This window comes from Enhydra lutris, unplaced genomic scaffold (assembly GCF_002288905.1).
Source record: "Enhydra lutris kenyoni isolate GAN:26980312 unplaced genomic scaffold, ASM228890v2 scaffoldscaffold21, whole genome shotgun sequence".
Classification (NCBI taxonomy): Eukaryota; Metazoa; Chordata; class Mammalia; order Carnivora; family Mustelidae; genus Enhydra; species Enhydra lutris.
Window position 1 is genome coordinate 473,593 of NW_019154105.1, and position 21,802 is coordinate 495,394.

Sequence of the window (21,802 nt, forward strand, 5' to 3'; positions counted from 1 at the left end):
ATCCAGCTCTCTTCTTGCCTGGTCAGCTGCTCAGTACTTCTAGAAACACAGCCATGGTGACTGGTCTTTAATTCAGAGCTATACTAACATGACTCTTTTTACCAGTTAGGAGCTTATTTCTAATTTCCATTGTGGTTAAGGGTTTATGGAAGTACCTCTGGGTGGCAGATTTGACTAGAGACTTTCAAATGCTAATTACCCATTACTAGAAAGTGTATTCTTCTTGATGAGGGTAAATTAACTAACCATGGGAGAGGGTAAAGTGGGAGGGGATGTATACTAAAACCACCCACTAGACAACTGTGAAGTCAATGGCAGTGATTTGTCCTTTTCCTGAGGCTTTGAATCGTATCTAGGGAAGCTTCTCATTTTAGTTCAGTGAGAGGAGGCATGGAGAGATTGTAATTTGAGGGTAGTGTTGGTGAATGAATTTTCTCTTCTGGCCCTCAGCAGAGATGTGTGATGTTAAAGGAGGCTGGTGTCTTGAGGACTGTCATGGGGGGCAGGTATGGCGCCTGAAGAAAGACTGGAACGGGTTTGAATTTGGAGCTGGTTCAGGAAGTGGGCTTCGGTTGGCTGAAAGTAAGGAAGGCTTTGGATATGTTGATGAAAAAGGGACCCCACCAGTCCTCAGGGAGGTTTTTGGAGGTTTTGGTGGAGAGGGTTAACCAAGAGGAATGTCTCAGTGCAGTGTTTTTTGTTTTGTTTTTTACTCGTTTTGAGTTTGAGAGAGTTCCTTAAATTTTTTAATTAGGTGGGAAAATTATATACTAAATAATTGTGGTATTTGCAGAAGTGTCTGAATGAGTATTTGGTAAATGCCAAGATTTCACCTCTTTTACATTTGGCTATAATCATGTCATTGCTGGGTCTTTGGATCATTTATATAATGTGTTTATGCACTAATCATAACTTCATCTTTTAATTATAGGCAGACTTATTGGCTCTACCAAAAGGCGTAGGTAGGCCTCTGTTAAACTTTATTAGAATTGTTAGCATTAAGTTCAGCAGGAGAGAGAATTTCTACTGTCAACTGATACCTTATATAGCCTTTTTAATTCATTTGAGACAAATGTTAAACCACTGAAGTAGCTTTCCTATTGAATTCTCTTTATCACAAGAAGGTTTTATCTTTATATTGTGCTATTGATTTTTCAAAGTACATTTAGATTGTTTTTAAATGACTTTTGGGCTTCTCATTGAAGATAGATATCTGTTTCTGTCTTGTAGTCAAGATAAACTTACGTTTATATATGTGATTTTTCTAAAATGCAAATCTGATCTTGACACACCCTTGCTAAAGTTTTCCTAGGCTGTATCCATTTCTCATCTCTTTCTTGGCTTCATTCTGTCAGATTTGAATTCAAGTTGCAGTGCTTTCTTAACATTAAAGGCATTGCTGATTTAATACATACTTTTTTCATTTTTACCTCTTATTAGTTCCATACTTACTGATTTAACTTATTTTAAGAGATTACCAAATGGACCATGTTCTCTTAGGACTTAGCATTGTTCCTTTTACTTAAAATGCCTTTCTTTGCTCTACTCTTCCCCTGATTGTCTCATGTGTTCCCACAGAACTTAATTATACCTGCCAAATTCTTAATTTTAGGGGTGCCTGGGTGGCTCAGTCGTTCGTTAAGCGTTGGCCTTCAGGTCAGGTCAGGTCATGATCCCGGGTCCTGGGATCAGTTTCCGCGTCTGGCTGCCTGCTTCTCCCTCTCTCACTTCCCCCTGCTTGTGTTCCCTCTCTTACTGTCTCTCTCTCTGTCAAATAAATAAATAAATCTTTTTAAAATTAACATACAATGTATTATTTGCCCCAGGGTAAAGGTCTGTGGGTCATCAGTCTTACACACTTCACAGCTCTCACCGCAGCATATACCCTCCCCAGTGTCCATCACCCAGCCATCCTATCCCTCCCCGCCACCCCCCAGCAACCCACAGTTTGTTTCCTGAGATTAAGAATCTCTTATGGTTTGTCTCCCTCCCCAGTCCCATCTTGTTTCATTTTTTCCCTTCCTACCCACCATGACCCACCACCCTGCCTTGCCTCTCAAATTCCTCTTATCAGAGAGATCATATGATAATTTTCTTTCTCTGATTGACTTATTTCACTCAGCATAATACCCTTTAGTTCCATCCACGTCATTGCAAATGGCAAGATTTCAGGGTTTTTTGATGGCTGCACAGAATTCCATTGTGTATATATGTATGTATATATATACCACATCTTCTTTATCCATTCATCTGTTGATGGACATCTAAGCTCTTTCCATAGTTTGGCTATTCCACAATAGCTGCTATAAACATTCAGGTGTACATGTCCCTTCGGATCATTGCCTGCCCCCCCAACCCCCATCTTTTGGAGTAAGTCTCTTGATTCTTGGAGAACAACCAACAATGGAGTGTAAATACCTTGGAAATTGACTTCAAGGGGAAATTGTATAACTTGTATACTTGCTTGAATCTGTCTGCAGAGCTAAGGATAAATAGGGATTTGGAGAGTAGATAATCAGGAGAGATGCTACCTGCATGAAAAATAAGCAATAAAGATACATTTGTATCTTTAGGGCAAATACCCAGTAGTGTGATTGCTGGATGGTAGGGCAGCTCTATTTTCAACTTTCTGAGGAATACCGCAGTGTTTTCTAGGGTGGATAAATCAATATTTAAAAAAAAATTCTTAACCAGACTTCTTTACATTTCATACTGGTGGAAATAAAGTATTTTCATTCCTAATTAACAATAAAACTTGATTTCATATTGGTTTTTAATATTTCCGTTAGTCACTGTATTATAATTCTTGGTTTTCTTGTCTGTCTCCCCTACTGTATTTATAATTTTTTGTAGTGACAATTTTTTTGCTTTGTTCTATCATCTAATTAAGAAAAATTATTTATATTTTAAAAATTATGATAAGATATATGTACATAAATTGTGGTAAATATATATATCATTTTAATAATTTTCAAGTGGACTGTTTAGTGGCATTAAATATGTTCACACTGTTGTAACACCATCACCACCATCCATCTCCAGAACTTTTCTCATCTTGCAAAAGAGAACCCCTATCCTTATTAAACGATAACTCCCCTTTCCTTCCTCCCACCCCCCAACTCCTAACAGAGACTTTTTGTCTCTGTCAATTTGATTAGTCTACGTATCTCATATAAATGGAATTATACAGTATATGTTCTTTTGTAATTGGCTTATTTCACTCAGTATAATGTCCTCATAGTTCATCTATGTTGTAGCATGTAAGATTTCCTTTTTTAGGTGAATAATACTCCATTGTATATATGTACCACATTAATGGTAGCTCTTTTATCTTGTTTATCCTTCTGGACTTGGCACAGTTTCTGGCACATAGATGTGGTTCGTTGAATGTGTATTTTTGAATGAATGTGTGTATTGTGGAAGTGGTGTGGTGTGTGGGAAGAGCTACTGTGAAACTTGGGTTTTAGTCATGGCTCTTCTATTGGTTTTGTCTGTGATCTTGGGTAAATATCGATTCATCTTCTTTCTTTCTTTTTTTTTTTCTTAAGATTTTATTTATTTATTTGACAGAGAGAGATCACAAGTAGGCAGAGAGGCAGGCAGAGAGAGGGGGAAGCAGGCTCTCCACTGAGCAGGGAGCCTGATATGGGGCTCAATTCCAGGACCCTGAGACCGTGACCTGAGCCGAAGGCAGAGGCTTTAACCCACTGAGCCACCCAGGCACCCCCGATTCATCTTATTTCTATAAGATGTTGATACCCAACACTTCAGAAAGCTTTGGAGATGGTTAAATGAGATACAGAGTTCCTCATTCTTGGAGCTCCCGAAGTACAGGGTTGCTACAGTGGAGCAAGCTTCATCAATGTGAAAATATTCACTGATAAATTAATCTCTTACAGAATTAGTCCTCCCTTAGATAAGCAAGCTCCCTGCCTGCCCCCCCAATCCCCGTCTTTTGGAGTAAGTCTCTTGATTCTTGGAGAACAACCAACAATAGAGTGTAAATACCTTGGAAATTGACTTCAAGGGGAAATTGGGTAACTTGTATACTTGCTTGAATCTGTCTGCAGAGCTAAGGATAAATAGGGATTTGGAGAGTAGATAATCAGGAGCGATGCTACCTGGATGAAAAATAAGCCAGCCCCTAAAAAAGAATAACTTGAATTTTAAAGAGGTATAGAGGGTTCTTGGGAAAATTGATGAAACCCTGAAATATATTGGCAGAGATGACCTTATCTATGATCATGTTATGCCCATCAAACAGAATCTGTCATTTTGCTGACATATACATTTTCAGAAAAATCCTCTTCCCCCACACTTACCAGTTCGTTCTAAGAGTTAGTGTAGTTTTAATTATAGATTGGATTTTTGTTAAGTATAAGCTCCCCCCAAAAGTGAAAGTTTTACTTTTAGTTTTCTTTGTTATTTAAAATTTTTGTCCCTGTTTTAAATGAATTCATTTTTAAGTGGCCTTTATCTGGATCAATTATTTTCAGGAATTGAGAATTTTCTGTATTAACTTGTTCATAAACTTTTTTCTGAATCTGTGTAATGGCAAATAAATAAGAAATTATAGTAATAACCATAAATGAGCATTTTATGGAACTTTGTCTTTATTGATAATTTTCTTAAAAATGTAATGGTTCTTGGGACTTCAGGTTTATCCCACAGGTATTAGTTTTAGAAACTAGAACAGGCAAATGTTTTACTTCAGACAGGTTCAACACTTTAGGATGGCCTAAAAATATTTGATGTAAATTTCATTTACTTTATGTAGAATTGACTTACTTAGTTGCGATGTAATTCAAGTTTAAAAAAAAAATCTCAACTGAAATTCATTAATGAGTATTATCAATGAAATTAAATGTAACCATGTACTACAAAGAAATTGAAAAAATAGTAGTTAAAATATTTTTAAAATTCTTAAAGTTCAGATAACCTGATTTTAAAAAGAAACAGTGTACTGTGGCACTGTTATCAGAAAAATAATCCAGAAGCTCTTAAGTGCTAGTTATTGATTTTTGTCTAAAGAGAAAGTCCTTTTTTTTCTTTTCTCTTGCTTTCCCTCTCCCTCTCTCTTTCATCTCTGGATATATCTATGAATTAAATCATAGCATCTAAGAGGGGATTTTAGAAGTAATGTAGTTATCTACCTTTTCTCTTTCTTGGGTGCTTGAATTCCCTCTTTAGCCAGTGGATTTGATTATACAGCATCTGCTTGGAACACCTTCAGTGACTGAAAACTCACTTGTGAGAAATAGTCATTTCAGTTGGAAGTTTTTGTTAGAAGCTCTTTCCTAGTGCTGAGCTGAAACTTCTGTTTCTGTGCGTGTGGTGCGTCTGATGTGTTACAGAGTGGCTCTAATCCTTCCACTTGACAGCCTGCGTCACTCAGGGTCATCTTGGCTTTCCTGTCCTAATCAACAATCTGAGTCTCAGAAGTTTAAAAAAATTGTAATTTTTGCTCGTACTTGATTAGATTATCTACATGTCCACTGTGGATTAGAAAGGGGGCTCTTCTTATCATGATCTCTCAAGGACTCAGGCTGACAGAGGGATGGTCATCTCAGATGTGGCAGAGCGAAAGAGAGCCTTGAAAGGTCTTGCATAGGCAGTAAATGACCTGGCCCAGAGTGACACATATCACCTCTACTCGCAGTTAACCAGGTAGAACTTGTCACGGGTCCCTAACCTAACCCCAGGGTGTGGGGCGGGTCAGAAGGACAGTTCTCTCACGAGCCCAGAATGGGAGAGAACCAGAGTACTTGGTGAACCGCTGTCACACATGCCTCTCTTTTAAGAATTTGGAGATGTTTCATGTCTTTGTACTCCTCTCTTGACTAGGTTAAAAATTCCCAATATTTCAACTCATTGTGATATGATTCCCAATTTCCTAAGCCATCCAGACACCCCACAGTTTTCCTGTGTTTTTCCTGATGGGTGTTGTCCAGAAGGGAATACAGTATTCCTGAATTCCTGTTGGAAGTTTTTCTTTTCCTTTCAGCAGTCTGAAATCAGGTAGTATTAAACCAGTGTTCAAGTTGGTCTGATAACTTTCATTGAGGTGGCTTTAAATTGTGTCCTGAATGGTTTAAGTTCAGAGTAAGACACCTGTAGTATAGCACAGAGATTAAGTTTTGAGACTGATTCAGGGCCTGACTTTCAGGAGCTGCGTGATACAGGGCCTGTTTGTTGTTGTCCTGAGCCTATTTTCTAATTCCGATAGATGGAATTTAGTAGGATTGATGAGAATGTGAGCAGACATGTGTTTTCATGGGCTTTACCTTAAGTGGTATTAAGATACTAAGTGTTACTAAGAAGCATTGTTTTGTTTCCTTCTGACTAGTTTCAACTTAGTTCGCTCAGGACTCACTTGAGTAGTTTAAGTTCATGCCTGGATACAATGAAACAGTGAACATAGGTACTACAGTCCTTGTGGGTGTAGATCATCAACACATACATTTTTATAATATTATTGAAAAAAGTCGAACTGATGTGCTGCCTCTCATTTGCAGGTAGGGTTCTTTCACAGTCTACTCCCGGGACTCCATCAAAGACCATAACAATATCTGAAAGTGGTGTTATTGGATCAACTTTAAATTCTACAACACAGACACCAAATAAAATAGCCATCTCACCTTTGAAATCGCCAAATAAGGTAAAAAAAAAAAAAAATTAGCCACAAATGCCAAGTGTTGTGGTTAATGCTTTTATGTTCTTACTAGTCACTTTAGATACTTCAGTTTTAATATATTCCCGAACAAGCAATAAGGGTTCATCAAATACTAGATTAATTTAGTAATCAAGGTTATATGGCAGAAAAAAAACAAAACTTACTCTAAACACATAGTAACCTAGTAATCATGTGGCATGCGAAGATAATTTCCAGGGCCCATATGAATGTGGGTACAACAAAGCTCTCTTGAATGAGGTACATGATGTGTTTAGTTCTTCAGTTAATATTTGTGCAAAATTATTGTCTTTGGGAAGTCACATATGTAGTGACTATATGAATTTAAAACATTATATGTAACTTTATTATATTATTATTATTTTGATAAAATACTCTGTTTTCTGCTTAAACTGTCCTGTTTTCATGAAGATCTGAGCTTTTGCTGGGAAACAGAGTACCTAGAGTACTAGAAATTGCCGTCAAATGCTGGTAACCAGATTCTCAGAGTCTTTAGGCTTAAGTATAGATCATTCAGAGCATTCAAAAGCTTTTCATAATTTGTTTTCATCTTAAGGTAGCTATCATTTTACTCTTACGTCAAGTAAGTAGTCTTTGCTCACTTTCCTAAAACATACAGAGTGATTATACCAGCATAACATTTTGAAAAGGTATGTTTTAAAGGACATATTCAGGTGGAAAGCTAAGCATCATTATTCCGTAAAATGCTGCCTTTGTGATTCTGGAAACTTACTACCCTTTATATCACCTTTTTCCTCAACTTACTATTATTCATTAATAGAACAAATGTTAAACATTTGTTTTACATTTTTTAAAAAGTATAACTGTTGGTTTCTGTCTTAGTGAGACTTGAATATAATGTATAAGTATGTCTCTTATAGTTCATTAAAATGGGATTCTACCTACATAATAATAGAAAATAGTAATTTACTTAAATGAGGTGAATTCAACAGATATTTGAGTGCTTACTATGTGCTATGCATAGTGATAGGCACTGGGGATAAAAGCACGAATAAGACAAGTTTTTCATTTCAACAAGGAAGTTAGACCTAAACATTAAGTATTGCCCTACAGAATCATGACGGTTACAAGTGGGTTGATGAGCTCAGCCGTGTATCAGGGAAGCTTTATACAAAGGCTGTTCTTGAAAGCTCTTAACCTTAAAGGTGTTTTGGGTCTTAGCTGTGGGTAAGCAGAGGAGGCTTTCTGGATTGAAGTAATACTTTACACAGAAGTGGAAAAGTGTGTGGCCCTTGAGGGAACTACATTGCTTTGGTAGTGTGAGAGCTGAGGGTGCTAAGGTTAAATGGAAGGTTTTATTATCTTTAGGGGAGTTTGCACTGTATTGTTCTTGAAGACTTTCTGTGGCTTTCCATTGATTCTAGCACAGCGGTGTCCTTATCTGCGGATTGGGATCACCTGGGGAATGCCTGGTTCCTACCCCCAGAGATAGTTTTAATTGATCTGGAGTTTGGCCTGGTATCAGGATTTTTAAAAGCTAAGTGATTTTAATGGGTACCCTAAATTGGAAACCACTACTCTAGCATAATATGAGATTTGCATTTTGAAAAAGAGGATTCTTGTGGCAGTATTCTGAGAGACTAGTTAGGTTAGCGATTCCCAACCTTGGGTGAACTTTTGAAGCCCCCTGGAACCCCTTGAAAACACTAATGGCTGGGTCCTACCCTGACTCCATTTAAATGAGAGTCTCTAAGGCTGGGGTCTAGGTATTTTAATATTTTATAACTCTAAAGTGTGGGCCAGGGTGGGAAATCACCAAGTTAGATTATTATAGTACGTTATGTTTGAGCTAGACTGGTAGCTAAGGGGCTTGGGAAGAAGAGATGTATTAAAAGAACTTTTAAGACATAAGGCTGGATGTCAGGGTCCTAGGGAAGGGAAGACTCTAGGATGACTCCTAGATTCCTGACTTGAACAACAGAGTAGGTGGGGGCACCACCCACCAGTATGACTGGTCCATGGCCTATCCTTGATGGCATACAGATAGGAACCAGCTTTGTTTTTCTCTCATCCTTGACTTTAGCCATGAGATCTTGGATCTTTCTTCCCTACCTCTCAACAAGAGGCTATTTTTCAGTATAAGAACAAGCCTTATTTTGGTGACTAAATTCACAGGTATGAAAAGTCTAGTCAAAACCTTAAATCTAGTTGAAAGCTTCTCTCTCAACTCAGGCCTAATCATGGCTCAGGGACCATGTAGTGAAGAGGAGTGTAATCTGTTTCTTCCCCTCTTCTACCTCCCCCCTTTCTGCTTTTGGCTACTGATTGGAAGGATGATTAGAAGAGAAAGGACAAAGTTTTATGTGCTGGAACTATTGTAATCTAGTGGCCAGTGTGGCAGGTGTCCCAAGTGTGGACTTTTACAGAGGTGCATTTAGGAAAGTTTTTGGAGACTCCTGTAGATATGTCCACATTGCCCAGTTCTCTGTCAAGAGTGTGGTACACACCCAGGCTATCTTTGGCGGTTTTCTCCTGTGTCTTGCCTCCTGTAGTCTACCCTACAGCCTTTTACTTCAGAACATCCTTACAGCAGAGGCATATGTCTTTGGCCCCTCAGGACGCTGTAGCCCTTCTGCAGCATCAGTTTGGCTAATAGGAAGCCTGTGGAACCCAGTGAAAGAAGTGCCCCTTGACTAACTGCTTTCCTCCATGTTCTTGCTCTGCCATTTTGATAGCTTCATCCAACTTCTTACTGTCACAGTTCTCCAGGTTGGGACCAGTTTCTGTGATCACCTATGTCGTAAACTGGGGGTATGTGTCAGGTTCTCCCACGAACTCTCTCACTGTTCATTTCTGGTGTGGGTAGACCAAGATAGGCTTAAGAGTTTAACACACACACACACACACACACACACACACACACACACAGTTTCTTTATCAGAGTCTGTTGCCAGCCAAAAATTAAGATGTCCATTTTCCTTTCTTATAGTTATCACCCGGTCTGTCCCAGAGATTTTCTTGGAGAGCCCCTGCCTTTGTTCTTACTGAGGTATAAAGCCTTAACATTTTCTGTTTATGAATTAATTTCTAATTCTAATCTGTTTTGTTTCATTTTCAATAGGCAGGAAGTGGATGATAGGGATGCTCTCTTTCAGTAAGTCTTCCGTGGATGTCATGTCTTCTTTTTAGAGTGTGGGGCTTTATCATTTGTAGTTCTCAGCCTTGGAGGCCTCATTTCAGCTAAATTTGAGATAGTAGAAAAAAAATTGCGTAATCGTTTTATACTAGAGAGGGAATATAGAATAGCTGATTTGAGCAAAAAGATACTATTTAGTTCTTGAGATGTTGGTCATTGAAGTACCTACCCACTGATTATCTAAAGGAAGATGTCCATTAGAAAGCTGAATATAGGCAGTGACTAAAACTATGCATATAGATGAAATCAACCAGGGGGCATGAGGTTGTGTGTAGAGAGAAGAAAGCAGGACCAAACCACAGAAATATTAAGCATAGTTGAAGAGAAGGAATCAGTGGAAAGGAAGGAATGTTAAGAGATGTTGTAAGAGAAACTAAAAAAAATGGAAGGGGAGATGACTTCAAGAATTATATTGGGCTACAATCTCAAATGTCAGGAAAGTCAGTTAAAAAAAAGACTGAAAAGTAAGGATTTGGCTCATTGATCAAAAGTGGTCAAAAGGAAACTCCCAAGTACCCACCTTTTCCTGCCTGCCAACACTCACACTCTGACCATCTGCCTTGAATAAACAGGAATTCTCCCATTATTTCTCCCTGTTTATATAGGGTACCATCCAGATGCCCAGATTCCTACATCACCTTTTCTCTCTCACATCTAATCTCCTTAAGGCTGTTAGTGTCTTCTATCCCTGTTTTGACCTATCCCATCCTCTTGAACTCCCTCCACTGTGCCCTCCCTGGAGTTCATAATCAAAATAATACCTTAGTCTTCAACCTCTTTACTGAGTGTTTCTTTTACTTTCTTGTTTTAACAGATACCCAACTCTCCCCTAAGATACTTGCTTTTCCAGCAGATCTCTTAAATGATGGCCATTTTTTTTTTCCTTTAGTCCTTAGGCCATTGAGCCTGCAATGGAGGGGGTGGTACCGCGTGTCTTCCATGCTTCTTCTCATCACATTCTGCAGACCATTCTCACTTTCTTCTCCATCTTTGAAACTGATGTTATCAGGCTTATTTTGGAAGTCAGGCATGTCCAATGTTTTCTCAGTTTACTTGATACTGTAGTTATCTCATATTATAGGATGTATTTCTTCCATTCTGTTTATTTTCTAAAGTAATACTCCGTTCTCTAAAGTATTTATTAGGTATGTAAATGAGCAGTAAGCCAATGAAAATATGATTCTACTTGGTTTACTTTCTTTTTGCTTTGGATTTTAGCAGTGCTGTTCTCTACTTTCTGACATTTAATGTCTTTTGTCTTACAATCTTATTCTTACCTTTAAGTACTGTTTTTTTTTTTTTTTTTTTTTTAAAGATTTTTTATTTATTTGACAGACAGAGATCACAAGTAGGCAGAGAGACAGGCAGAGAGAGAGGAGGGAGCAGGCTCCCCGCTGAGCAGAGAGCCGGATGCGGGGCTCGATCCCAGGACCCTGGGATCATGACCTGAGCCGAAAGCAGAGGCTTTAACCCACTGAGCCACCCAGGCGCCCCCTGTTTGTTTTTTTTATGGCATATTTCGATTTATTTCAGAAATGCAGTGTGATTTAACATGCAGAAACTATCCATCGAATTCACAACATTAATAGGAAAAAGAATAATTTTACGAATATATACAGTACATCTTAATACATGTAGAAAAATCCTGATGGTAGCCAGCCTCCATTTTGGTTAAAAAAACTTCAAATAATAAAAATAAAAGGATAATTTCATAATTAGGAAGGGGAGAAAATGCATCTAACTTCATGTTATGGTGCATTGTTGAACAAGCATATCCACTTTCCACACTTGTTCAGTTCTACTGAAGGCCTGCATTTAATGCAGTATTGCAAGAAAAAGAAAAAGATGGCACAGAGTTTCAGAAGAAAGTAAAAAAAAGCCACAAATTACATATTATATTATCACATACATGTAAAATTTAAGAATCTGCTCTTGAACTATTAGAATTATATTAATAAGATGATCAGGTATATAGACAATGTAAAAAGTATTTCCAAACCATTTATATTTAATATAATGGTTCATATGATTGGATTTAAATCTTGCATCTTACTAGTTATTTTTTCTTTGTCTCATTTCTTCCTTTTTTTTTTTTTTTTTAACTTTTTCTGCCTTCTTTTGGGTGAATTGAATAGTTTTTGTGATTCTGTTATATCTCCACTATTGGCTTATTATAGTTTAAATTTTTAAAAAATTTATTGGTTGTTCTAGAGTCAAATAATACATTTTTTAACTTATTTTAGTCTACCTTTATATTTATATCACTTCATGTTGTGGAAGAACCTTACAATTGAGTATTTCCAGTTCTTTTCTCCTATCCTTTATGCTGTCATTTTTATATATTTTACTTTTATATGTTATGAACTTCATAGTAAATTTTTTGTTTTTGCTTTACACAAAATTACCTTTTAAAATAATTAAAAATAAGAAAAGTAAGTCCTTTATTTTCATTCTAGCTTTATCTTACACACTTCCTTTCTTTCTATAGGCCCCAATCTTAGTTTGGTATAAAACTCCTCCCTAAAGAACTTTCCTTAGGGGAGGGTGCCTGGGTGGCTCAGTCCATTGAGCATCCAACTCTTGGTCTCTGCTTGGGTCTTGACATCACGCCCCACCTGGGGCTCTGCACTCAGTGGGAATCTGCTTGTCCCTCTCCCTCTGCTCCTCCCCCACTTGCATTCTCTCTCTCTCAAATAAATAAATAAAATCTTTTTAAAAAGCCCTTTCTTTAAAATTAAACTTTCTTTTAGGGAAAATTCTGCTAGCAAGATTCTGTCAGCTTTTGTATGGCATGAAAAAGTCTTACTTTTCAGCATTACTTTTTTTTTTTTTTATAAACATATAATATATTTTTATCCCCAGGGGTATAGGTATGTGAATCGCCAGGTTTACACATTTCACAGCACTCACGGTAGCACATACCCTCCCCAATGTCCATAACCCCACCCCCCCACCAACCCCCCTCCCCAGCATTACTTTTGAAAGGTATTTTCATTGGGTAAAAAATCCTGGGTTGTCAGTTTTCCCCAGAGCTTTCAAAAAGTCACCCCATTGACTTCTAGTTTGCATAATTTTTGGTGAGAAATAATGCTGTAATTTTTGTCTTTTCTTCTTTTATATATGTAATGTATCTTTTCTTCCCCTGACTGCTTTCAAGATTTCCTCTTTATATCTGGAGTTCTGTGTTTTGACTGTTAATGTATCCAGCTCTGTGCCGTGTTATTATTGTTTTATTTTTAAAATATATATTTATCTTGATTTCAAACTGTCTTGGGTATATAATTTATTGTCTTTTTTTTTTAAACTTTTGACTATTATCTCTTCAAATATTTCTTCTACCTTGTTCTTTCTCTCTTCTCATTCTAGAACTCTATTTTCAAAAACGTTAGACTGATTTAATTCCAGTGTTTTAGATACTGTCTTCTGTTTTTCCTCTCCCACTTCGTTTTCTTTTTCTTTTGGTTTGGGTATTTCTGTTGACGTGTTTTCAAATGATTTGATTCTTTCCTCATTTGTGTGGAGTTTACTGACTGGGTCCATTGAAGGACTTCTTCATCACTGATAGCTGTATTTTTAAAATTTCTAGCATTTCCTTTTGACTCTTTCTTCCAGTTTCCATCTCTCTGCTGCTGTTACCCCGCAGTTCACTGCGTGCTGTCTTACTTTCCTGCTGAGTCGACTAATACATTAACCATATTTATTTTTAAGTTCTTATCTGACGGTCATCTTAGTCTTCCTTTCATCGCTGGAATGGCTGTCTGGACCATTTAAAAAAAATTGTATTTAAAACTTAAACATCTAGGGTAGGGAAACCATATTCTGTTAAAAGCAAGTGACTTAGAACACAATGAAGCCGGGCTGTTGATTCATTTCAAATATGATCAGAGAGATTTCAGGACAGTGAACTTTTGGATAAATGAACTCAAGAAAGGTAAAGGTTTCCAGACCTTGTGTTCTGGAAACTTGAGTCCAAGAGGGGCTCCTGGGTGGTTCCGCCAGTTAAGCATCTGCCCTTTGCTCAGGTAATGATCTGGGAGTCCTGGAATTGAGCCCCGCATCAGGCTCCCTGCTCCTCTGCCTGCTTCTCCCTCTCCCTCTGCTGCTCCCCATACTTGTGCTCTCTCACACACTCTTCTCTTGCAAATAAATAAATCTTAAAAAAAAAAAAGGAAGAAAATTGGATCAAAGAAACAAGGTTAGAAACTTTGAAACCCTTTCTTTCCCACCAATTTAGTCTTAAGTAAATATTCCTAAAATCTAAGGCCTCATGATACTTTATGTAATGTTAATGACTGTCTTTTTTCCCCTTAACGTCTATATGATGAACATGAATGCATCTTCAAAATATCTTACTCTTCTTTTGAGAGTTTATGCAAATTTTCCTTGATGTCTTTGAATACACCTTACATATACGTCTTGTCAGTTTTACTCTTCAACCCAGGGGAGTGCTTTTCTCATTTTTTGCTTTTATTTGGTAAATAAATCGGTCCTGTTTGCCCATCCTGTGGTAAGTAACTGAACCATCACTTAGCCATTCAGAACGCAGACTGCCATGTGAGGGATTTCAGAGCACCAGCTACACATGGACGGTTTAAGAAAATCTTAAAGCAAAAAAAGTAAAGTTTCTTCTCTGATTTCTGTGATCAGTATAACTTCTTGAATTCTTCCTATTTCTGGCTCTTCTAGCTTGGAAGAATTCTATGAAGCTTTTATAATTAAATTCTAGATTCAACAGTTTCTTATAGTTGCTTTGTCATTTATCTTTCTGTCCCTGTATCCATTAATCACCTTGTTTTAAAAATTCATTTCAGAGTAAGTTGTACATATCCAGTATACTTTGCCCCAAATACTTCATTAAGCAACCATTAACTAGAATTCACTATTTGTTTAGAGGCTTTTCATTTGAGGTGAAATTTATGTATGCTGAAATATGCAGATTTTAAAGGTACCGTTAGATGAGTTTAGATACAATACATATATCTATGTAACCCAAATCTCTGTTATGATAAAAACATTGTTATCACTGTAGAAAGCTAAAAAATTTTTCCTGGGGCATCTGGGTGGCTCAGTGGGTTAAGCCTCTGCCTTCTGCTCAGGTCATGGTCTCAGAGCCCCACATCGGGCTCTCTGCTCAGCAGGGAGGCTGCTTCCCCCTCTCTCTCTGCCTGCCTCTCTGCCTACTTGTGATCTCACTCTGTCAAATAAATAAAAAAAATCTTTGGGGGAAAAAAAATTTCCTAATTATTTTTGAATGTATCTGGATAAAGAGGGCACCTATCATTGGACAGGTTTAAGTAAAAAAACATTTTTGACATGTCTTAGAAATTGAGAAACAAGTAACTGCAGATTATTAAAACTTTTTGCTTGTAGTTCAGATAGGTTCCAGGTTTTTTTCTCTCCATTAAATTAAAGGAGGAAATAAGTGAATTTTTAGATCATTAGAAATAATTTTTAGTGGTAGAATACAATTAAGTTTGGGTATAAAACTCAGGAATTGTTCAGAATGTTAATGTATATTATTACAATAAATATTCTGTTTACTTGTGCAAATGTTTTTAGTATTTATAAGAAAAGTAAGAATAGAATTGGTACTGAACTTTCACTCTTGCAATATGTAATACTCAGCTGTGAGTATGGGAAATAATCTTTAAAAATGAGTACCATCATCTGTCTAATTAAGAGATGCATTCCCATAAAATCTTCTTTTTTTTGTAATAATGACAATTTGTAATATTTTATATTGCTTTGATTAAGTCTATGTAGTAATTAACTCAATCCAGACAAACTTACATAATACTTAGAGCTTTATGTTAGGGTAATGGGAAATGTTTTTATTATTTACTTATTTATTTATTTTTTGGAAATAATAATTAATGAACCCTGATGTGGGGCTCAGTCCCAAGACCCTGGGATCGTGACCTGAGCCAAAGGTAGAGGCTTAATGACTGAGCCACCCAGGGGCCCCTAAATTTTCAATTTATATACTATCTTTTAGTTTCAGAGGATTATAAAAGAATCCCAAGCATAAAAATGTTATACTAGAATAAAATTTTTAGGGTTTATTTATGAAACTAAATATAGTTCACAGAGTAAAGAGAATAATGTAAATTTCTGACTGCTGAAGAATGGTTTATTTGTATTTTAAAAAATGTAATAGATGCTAGTGAGTATCAAATAATTGTGTTGACTTGATTCCCTGGAATACATTATAAAAAGTCATGTGACAGGTTTATTTTAATTTTACTAATATTTATAATAGGCTTGAAATTACAATAAACTGAATGATGTTATTAGTCCCTCCAAAGGTTATCTCCCTTCTAGCCTGCTGGAAGGGAAAAGACATGGAAAAGCACACATGGGAGGCTTTTATGGGCTAGACCTGGAAATATGCGTCCATTCACTTCACTAGCTAAAATAAAACTGAGGCGCATGGCCTCATCTTAACAAGGGAGGCTAGGAAATATAATCGGCTGTATGCTTAGGAAGAAGGCAGTCTCTAGCATAATCATCCACATGTAGCACAAGAGTGCTACACTGACATAGGGAATTGACATTAGCCAGGACACTGGGAACCTGAACAATAATGAAGGTTTCTGTTAGAGACTCTCCTGTTCTGTGTTTGTCAGTGGCAATCAGTATTCATTGAGGTCAGTGTGTCCCCTGTGCTGAGACTGTGGGAACTACAGAAGAGCTTATGGTGATGGTTGGGCAGACAAAACTGAATGCGCATTAAACAATAATGAATAATGAAATAGGTGCTTAGTTGTGTGGTATAGACAAGATGGCTCAAAACTGAAGAGAGTAAGTCCTGGTAGTCCTTCATTCACCACTTAGACAAATACTTAATCTTGCCTACTGTGGGTTAGGGGCTGTTCTAGGGAACAGAAGAGAGCAAAAATAGAAGCGTGGACCCTAAAGCCTGTGCAGGATGTGGGAGGGAATATGACAGAAATGAACCAAATAATTATACAAACATACAAAATTGCAAAATCATGAACAGACTCCTGATGGCATGAGATCCTGTGTGAGAGGTTGACCCACGATTGGATGATTACAGAGGCATCCCGGAGCTAAGGTTTCGTATGGGTATGAATTAGAGTGGGTGTCAGCCCCAAGAGTGTAGGGCTACAGCTGAAATTAGAGTGTGCGTGTGGGGCACTGAGACAGCGACTCTGATCAGAATTAGTAATGCTTTGGAGGGAATGGAGAGCATATAAAGATAAGATTAGTTTATGGATAATTTTCTTTTCTTTTTTTTTTTTTTTTAGATTTTATTTATTTGACAGAGACCGCGAGAGAGGGAACACAAACAGGGCCGGTGGGAGAGGGAGAAGCAGGCCTCCCGCAGAGCAGGGAGCCCTGGGATCATGTCCGGAGCTGCAGGCAGATGCTTAATGACTGAGCTACCCAGGCACCCCCAGATTATGGATAATTTTCAAAACAAAGCAATTTAGGCTTAATTTTGTCCTTAAATGGAGATTCATGGAATGTTTCTAAGGCAGCAAGAGCTAAAGAATTAATGTGAAGTTTGCAAAAAAATCAGCAATGTCTCTCGTGGCAGGTGGAGGCTGGTCAAAAAGATGATTGAATTTGTTTTGCAAATATCCAGGCAGGAAGTGATATGAGCAATGACAATATCAAAAGTTGAGTTAGAACCATTTGGGGACAGAGATTTCAGAGGTTGATAGCTTTTACTTTTGCTGTGAAGCTCTCACATATTTGAGTTGGAGATGATGATGGTGGTAATGAGTACAATTTGAAGTGAAGGGTGTCTTTTCATGATAAACTTTGACATAGATTGTTGTACGATTAATAAGAGAGTTGAGATGATTACAGATTATAGGCTCCGTTGGGATTCTGTTGCCTAAAGCTTTATTTTATTTATAGCTCCTCATACCAGTACCCATTAGCCAGGGATAGGGGCAGAAGGAATAAATGACTAAGAATTTATTCTCTTTTCTGTTATATTGGTTTTGTTTTATGCTTTTATAATTATGGTGATTGAATACTTATGGGGTCCTATGGCCATATTATTAACACCTTTTACTATAGAAACTTAAAATTAATTTAAAAAAAAAAATTTATTTATGGGGCACCTGGGTTGCTCAGTGGGTTAAAGCCTCTGCCTTTGGCTCAGGTCATGATCCCGGGGTCCTGGGATTGAGCCCTGCATCAGGCTCTCTGCTCAGTGGGGAGCCTGCTTCCCCCTCTCTCTGCCTGCCTCTCTGCCTACTTGTGATCTCTCTCTCTGTGTCAAATAAATGAATTTAAAGAAATTTATTTATTTACTTTAGAGAGAGAGAGAGCATGAGCGAGCTAGGGGGGAGGGCCAGAGGGAGAGAGAATCTTAAGCCAACTGAGTGCTAAGCACGGGAAGCCCACACAGGGCTCCATCTCAGGACCCTGAGATAAGAAGCTGAGCTAAAACCAAGAGTCAGACACTTAGCTGACTGTGCCACCCAGCGCCCCTAAAAGTAAATACTAAAAGTCTAAAAATATTAAAAAATTAGGATAGTATAATTAACCTCCATGTACAACAAGTATAATTAACCTCCATTATCCAACTTTAGAATTATCTGCTTTACCTTGTTTTCATCTGTAACCTCTTCCAACTTGTTTTTTAAGTAAATCATGTCATTTCATCCGGATACTTCTTTATGTCTGTAAAAGATAGGGACACTTCTTTTTAACTTACCCGTGTTCCTTTAATGCCATTAAATACCTAGTTAATTTGCATGTCCCTAATCATCATGTTTATTTTACACAATATTTGAATTTGGGATCAGATAAGTTTATGAATGATTGCTATTTCTCTCAGTTTTTTTTTTTATCTTCCTTTTTTTCTCTTGCCCTTTAAAAAAAATTGGGTTGTTATATCCTATAGTTTTTCATAGACTGGTTGTATTCCTGCGGTGCTGTTTAGTTTCAGTAATTTCTGGAATGGAACCCAGATGGCTCTGTATCTTTAGACTTTACATGTGTTTTACAGGTACTTTCTCCCAGTGTGTGGCTTATCTTTTATACTCCTAGCAGTACCTTTTGTGGAGCAGAAATTTGTAATATTAATGAAGGTTGACTTACAGTTTTTTCTTTCATGGAATGTTCTTTTGGTATTATATCTAAAAAGTCATCACCAAACCCAAGGTAAACTAAAATTTCTCCTGTGTTATCTTCCGGGAGTTGTACTGTTTGTTTCATAGTTAAACGGTTTTAGGGCTGAGTCCATATGAAAGCTGTGTTGAGAGACACTGTTTTGTATGTGTATGTCCTATTCTAGCACCGTTGACTGAAAAAACTATCAGTTAAACTATTTTTGCTCCTTTGTTATAGATCAGTTGATCATATTTATGTGAGTCTATTTCTGTGCTTTCCCGTTTAATCACCCGTTTTTAGTCTTCACCAATCTAATTGATTAAAGATCTCACATAGATTTGTATTTTTAAAAATTATTCGTTTCTTTGTGTCTTCTGCACTCCTCTTCTGTGAACTCTGATGCCCTGTGTTTTCTTGTAAGAGTTTTTTAGTATTGACCTTATATTTAGATCACGGATCCCTTTTGAGTTAATTTTTGTATCTGACATTGGGAACGGATTCAACTTCTTTCTTGCATGGTGGATATCCAGTTTTCCTGGCATCATGTGTCTTCTCTGCATTGAACGGTCTTGGGACCGTGGTTAAAAATCATTTGACCATATTGTGCAGGTTTCTTTGTGGACTCCATTGTTGTTTCATTGGTCTGTGTGTCTGGCTTTATGCCAGTATTGGTTTTTGTTTTTGGGGTTTTTGGGTTTTTTTTTGTTTTGTTTTTAGATTAAATCTTTGATCTATTTGAAATTTATTACACAGAATGAGTTATAGGGATCCAGCTTTTTTTTCTTCAGACCAAAGGGCTAATTCATTTGTTGAATAGCTTACCATTCTCTGTTGATTTGGGATGCCAACTTTTATCATGAACCATTCTTTTTTTTTTTTTTTAAGATTTATTTATTTATTTATTTGACAGAGAGGGAATACAAGTAGGGGAAGTGGAAGAGGGAGAAACAGGCTTCCCGCCGAGCAGGGAGCCTTTGTTGCAAAGGCAACAAAAATAAGTAAGTGGGACACTGGGATCATGACCTGAGTCGAAGGAAGACGCTTAACTACTGAGCCACCCAGGCTCCCCTATCATGAATTATTCTAATATAGGTTCTTCTTTAATTCTCCTAAAAGTTTATTTCAAAATTATTTTTGTTATAATAGCAAATTTAATAATTTGAAATTTGCTTTATAACATAATGTCTAAGATTCACCTGTGTCTTAATCTATAGCTGTAGTTAATTTTCATTGGTCTGCAATTTTTTCCTTCCCCCCCCTTTTTGTTATTGACGTATAATTAACAACCAGTGTGCTATTGGTTAAGGGGTGTACTATAACGACACAACAATCGTACATGCTATTCAGCGCTCATCACCGTTGACGTTCTTAATCCTCTTGTTTTCACGAGTCTTCCCACCCACCTCCCTCTGGCAACCACCGATTTGTTCTCTGTATTTAAGAGTGGTTTTTGCTCTTTTTCCTTTGTTCATTAGTTTGTTATAGAACCTTTCTAATCTTTTGATCGTTAGTACTCTGCTTCTAGGCCAGCCCCATACTATTTTATTTATCCTATCTTGATAATGCTTAATCTTCAGTAGGGCTGGTTTCTGGTTTCTTTAAGGCTGATGCTTTTAAAGCAGGTTGTCTCATTTTGCCTGTGATAGTCACTTGACCCTTTCTTTGAATGCTTCCATGGATACTAATATATTTCAATTACTCATCCTTGTCACTGTAATTCATAACTATAAATAAAACATAAGTTGGGTTAATATCCATGAAAAAATAGCAAAAGAATGCCTTATAGCTATTTCATGATATTTCACCAGTCAGTAAAACAGTGCTGAAAGTTCTGGTATTCATCTCAAGGTTTGACTCTCATTAGTCATAAAATATATATAATATTTATCTCTTCTTATTTTCTCATTTGTCTCTTAGTTGGAATCATTTTAAAGCTTGCAAATTTGTTTCTTGATAGGTTTATTTTAATAACCTGAAGTTTGGTAATTAGGATAATGTAAACATAGTTTTACCGTGATGATAGGCTCAATAAACATTCTGTCACAAATTTTTGAGCGCCTGGGTGGCTCAGTCGTTAAGCATCTGCCTTAAACTCAGGTCATGATCCCAGGGTCCTGGGATGGAGCCCCACGTCAGGCTGTCTACTTGGCAGGAAGCCTGCTTCTCCCTCTCTCTCTGCTTGTGTTCCCTCTCTTATTGTGTCTCTCTCTGTCAAATAAGTAAATAAAATCTTAAAAAAAAATTTTTTTTTTTACAGACCATATTACTATGGGGGTGCCTGGGTGGCTCAGTCACTTGAAGATCTGACTCTTGGTTTCATCTCAGATGACCATCTCATGGGTTGTGGGATTGAGCCCCATATTGGGCTCTGCGCTCAGCAGGGAGTTTGCTTGAAGATTCTCTCCTTCTGCCCCTCCCCCAACTCATGTGTACATGAGCTCTTTCTTTCTCAATCTCTCTCTAAAATAAATAAATAAATCTTTACAAAAAACCATATTAATATGGAACCCTACAAATTCCTGACTTCAAGCTATATTGCAAAGCCATAGTAATCAAAACAGTATAGTATTGGCATAAACAGAGATACACAGATCAGTGGCACAGAATAGAGAGCTTAGAAATAAACCCACACATGTATGGTCAATTAATTAATTAATTAATTAATTTTTTTAATAAACATATTTTTATCCCCAGGGGTACAGGTCTGTGAATTGCCAGGTTTACACACTTCACAGCACTCACCATAGCACATACCCTCCCCAATGTCCATAACCCCACCCCCCTTCTCCCAACCCCCCTCCCCCAGCAGCCCTTAGTTTGTTTTGTGACATTAAGAGTCGCTTATGGTTTGTCTCCCTCCC

At 37.3% G+C, this 21,802-nt stretch overlaps 1 protein-coding gene across 5 annotated transcripts in view; it reads left to right on the forward strand.

The window, feature by feature from the left end:
- Nucleotides 1-21,802, forward strand: part of LOC111148939 (lin-54 DREAM MuvB core complex component) — a 72,432-nt gene that overhangs the window by 20,005 nt on the left and 30,625 nt on the right. For 4 of the 5 annotated variants that reach the window (XM_022505766.1, XM_022505765.1, XM_022505767.1 and 1 more), the window contains exon 4: nucleotides 6,516-6,658. The exons of the other annotated variant lie outside the window; for it this stretch is intronic. In XM_022505766.1, the coding sequence (XP_022361474.1) occupies nucleotides 6,516-6,658 (143 nt within the window). The remainder of the gene's footprint in view (nucleotides 1-6,515; nucleotides 6,659-21,802) is intronic. 5 annotated transcript variants of the gene reach the window in all.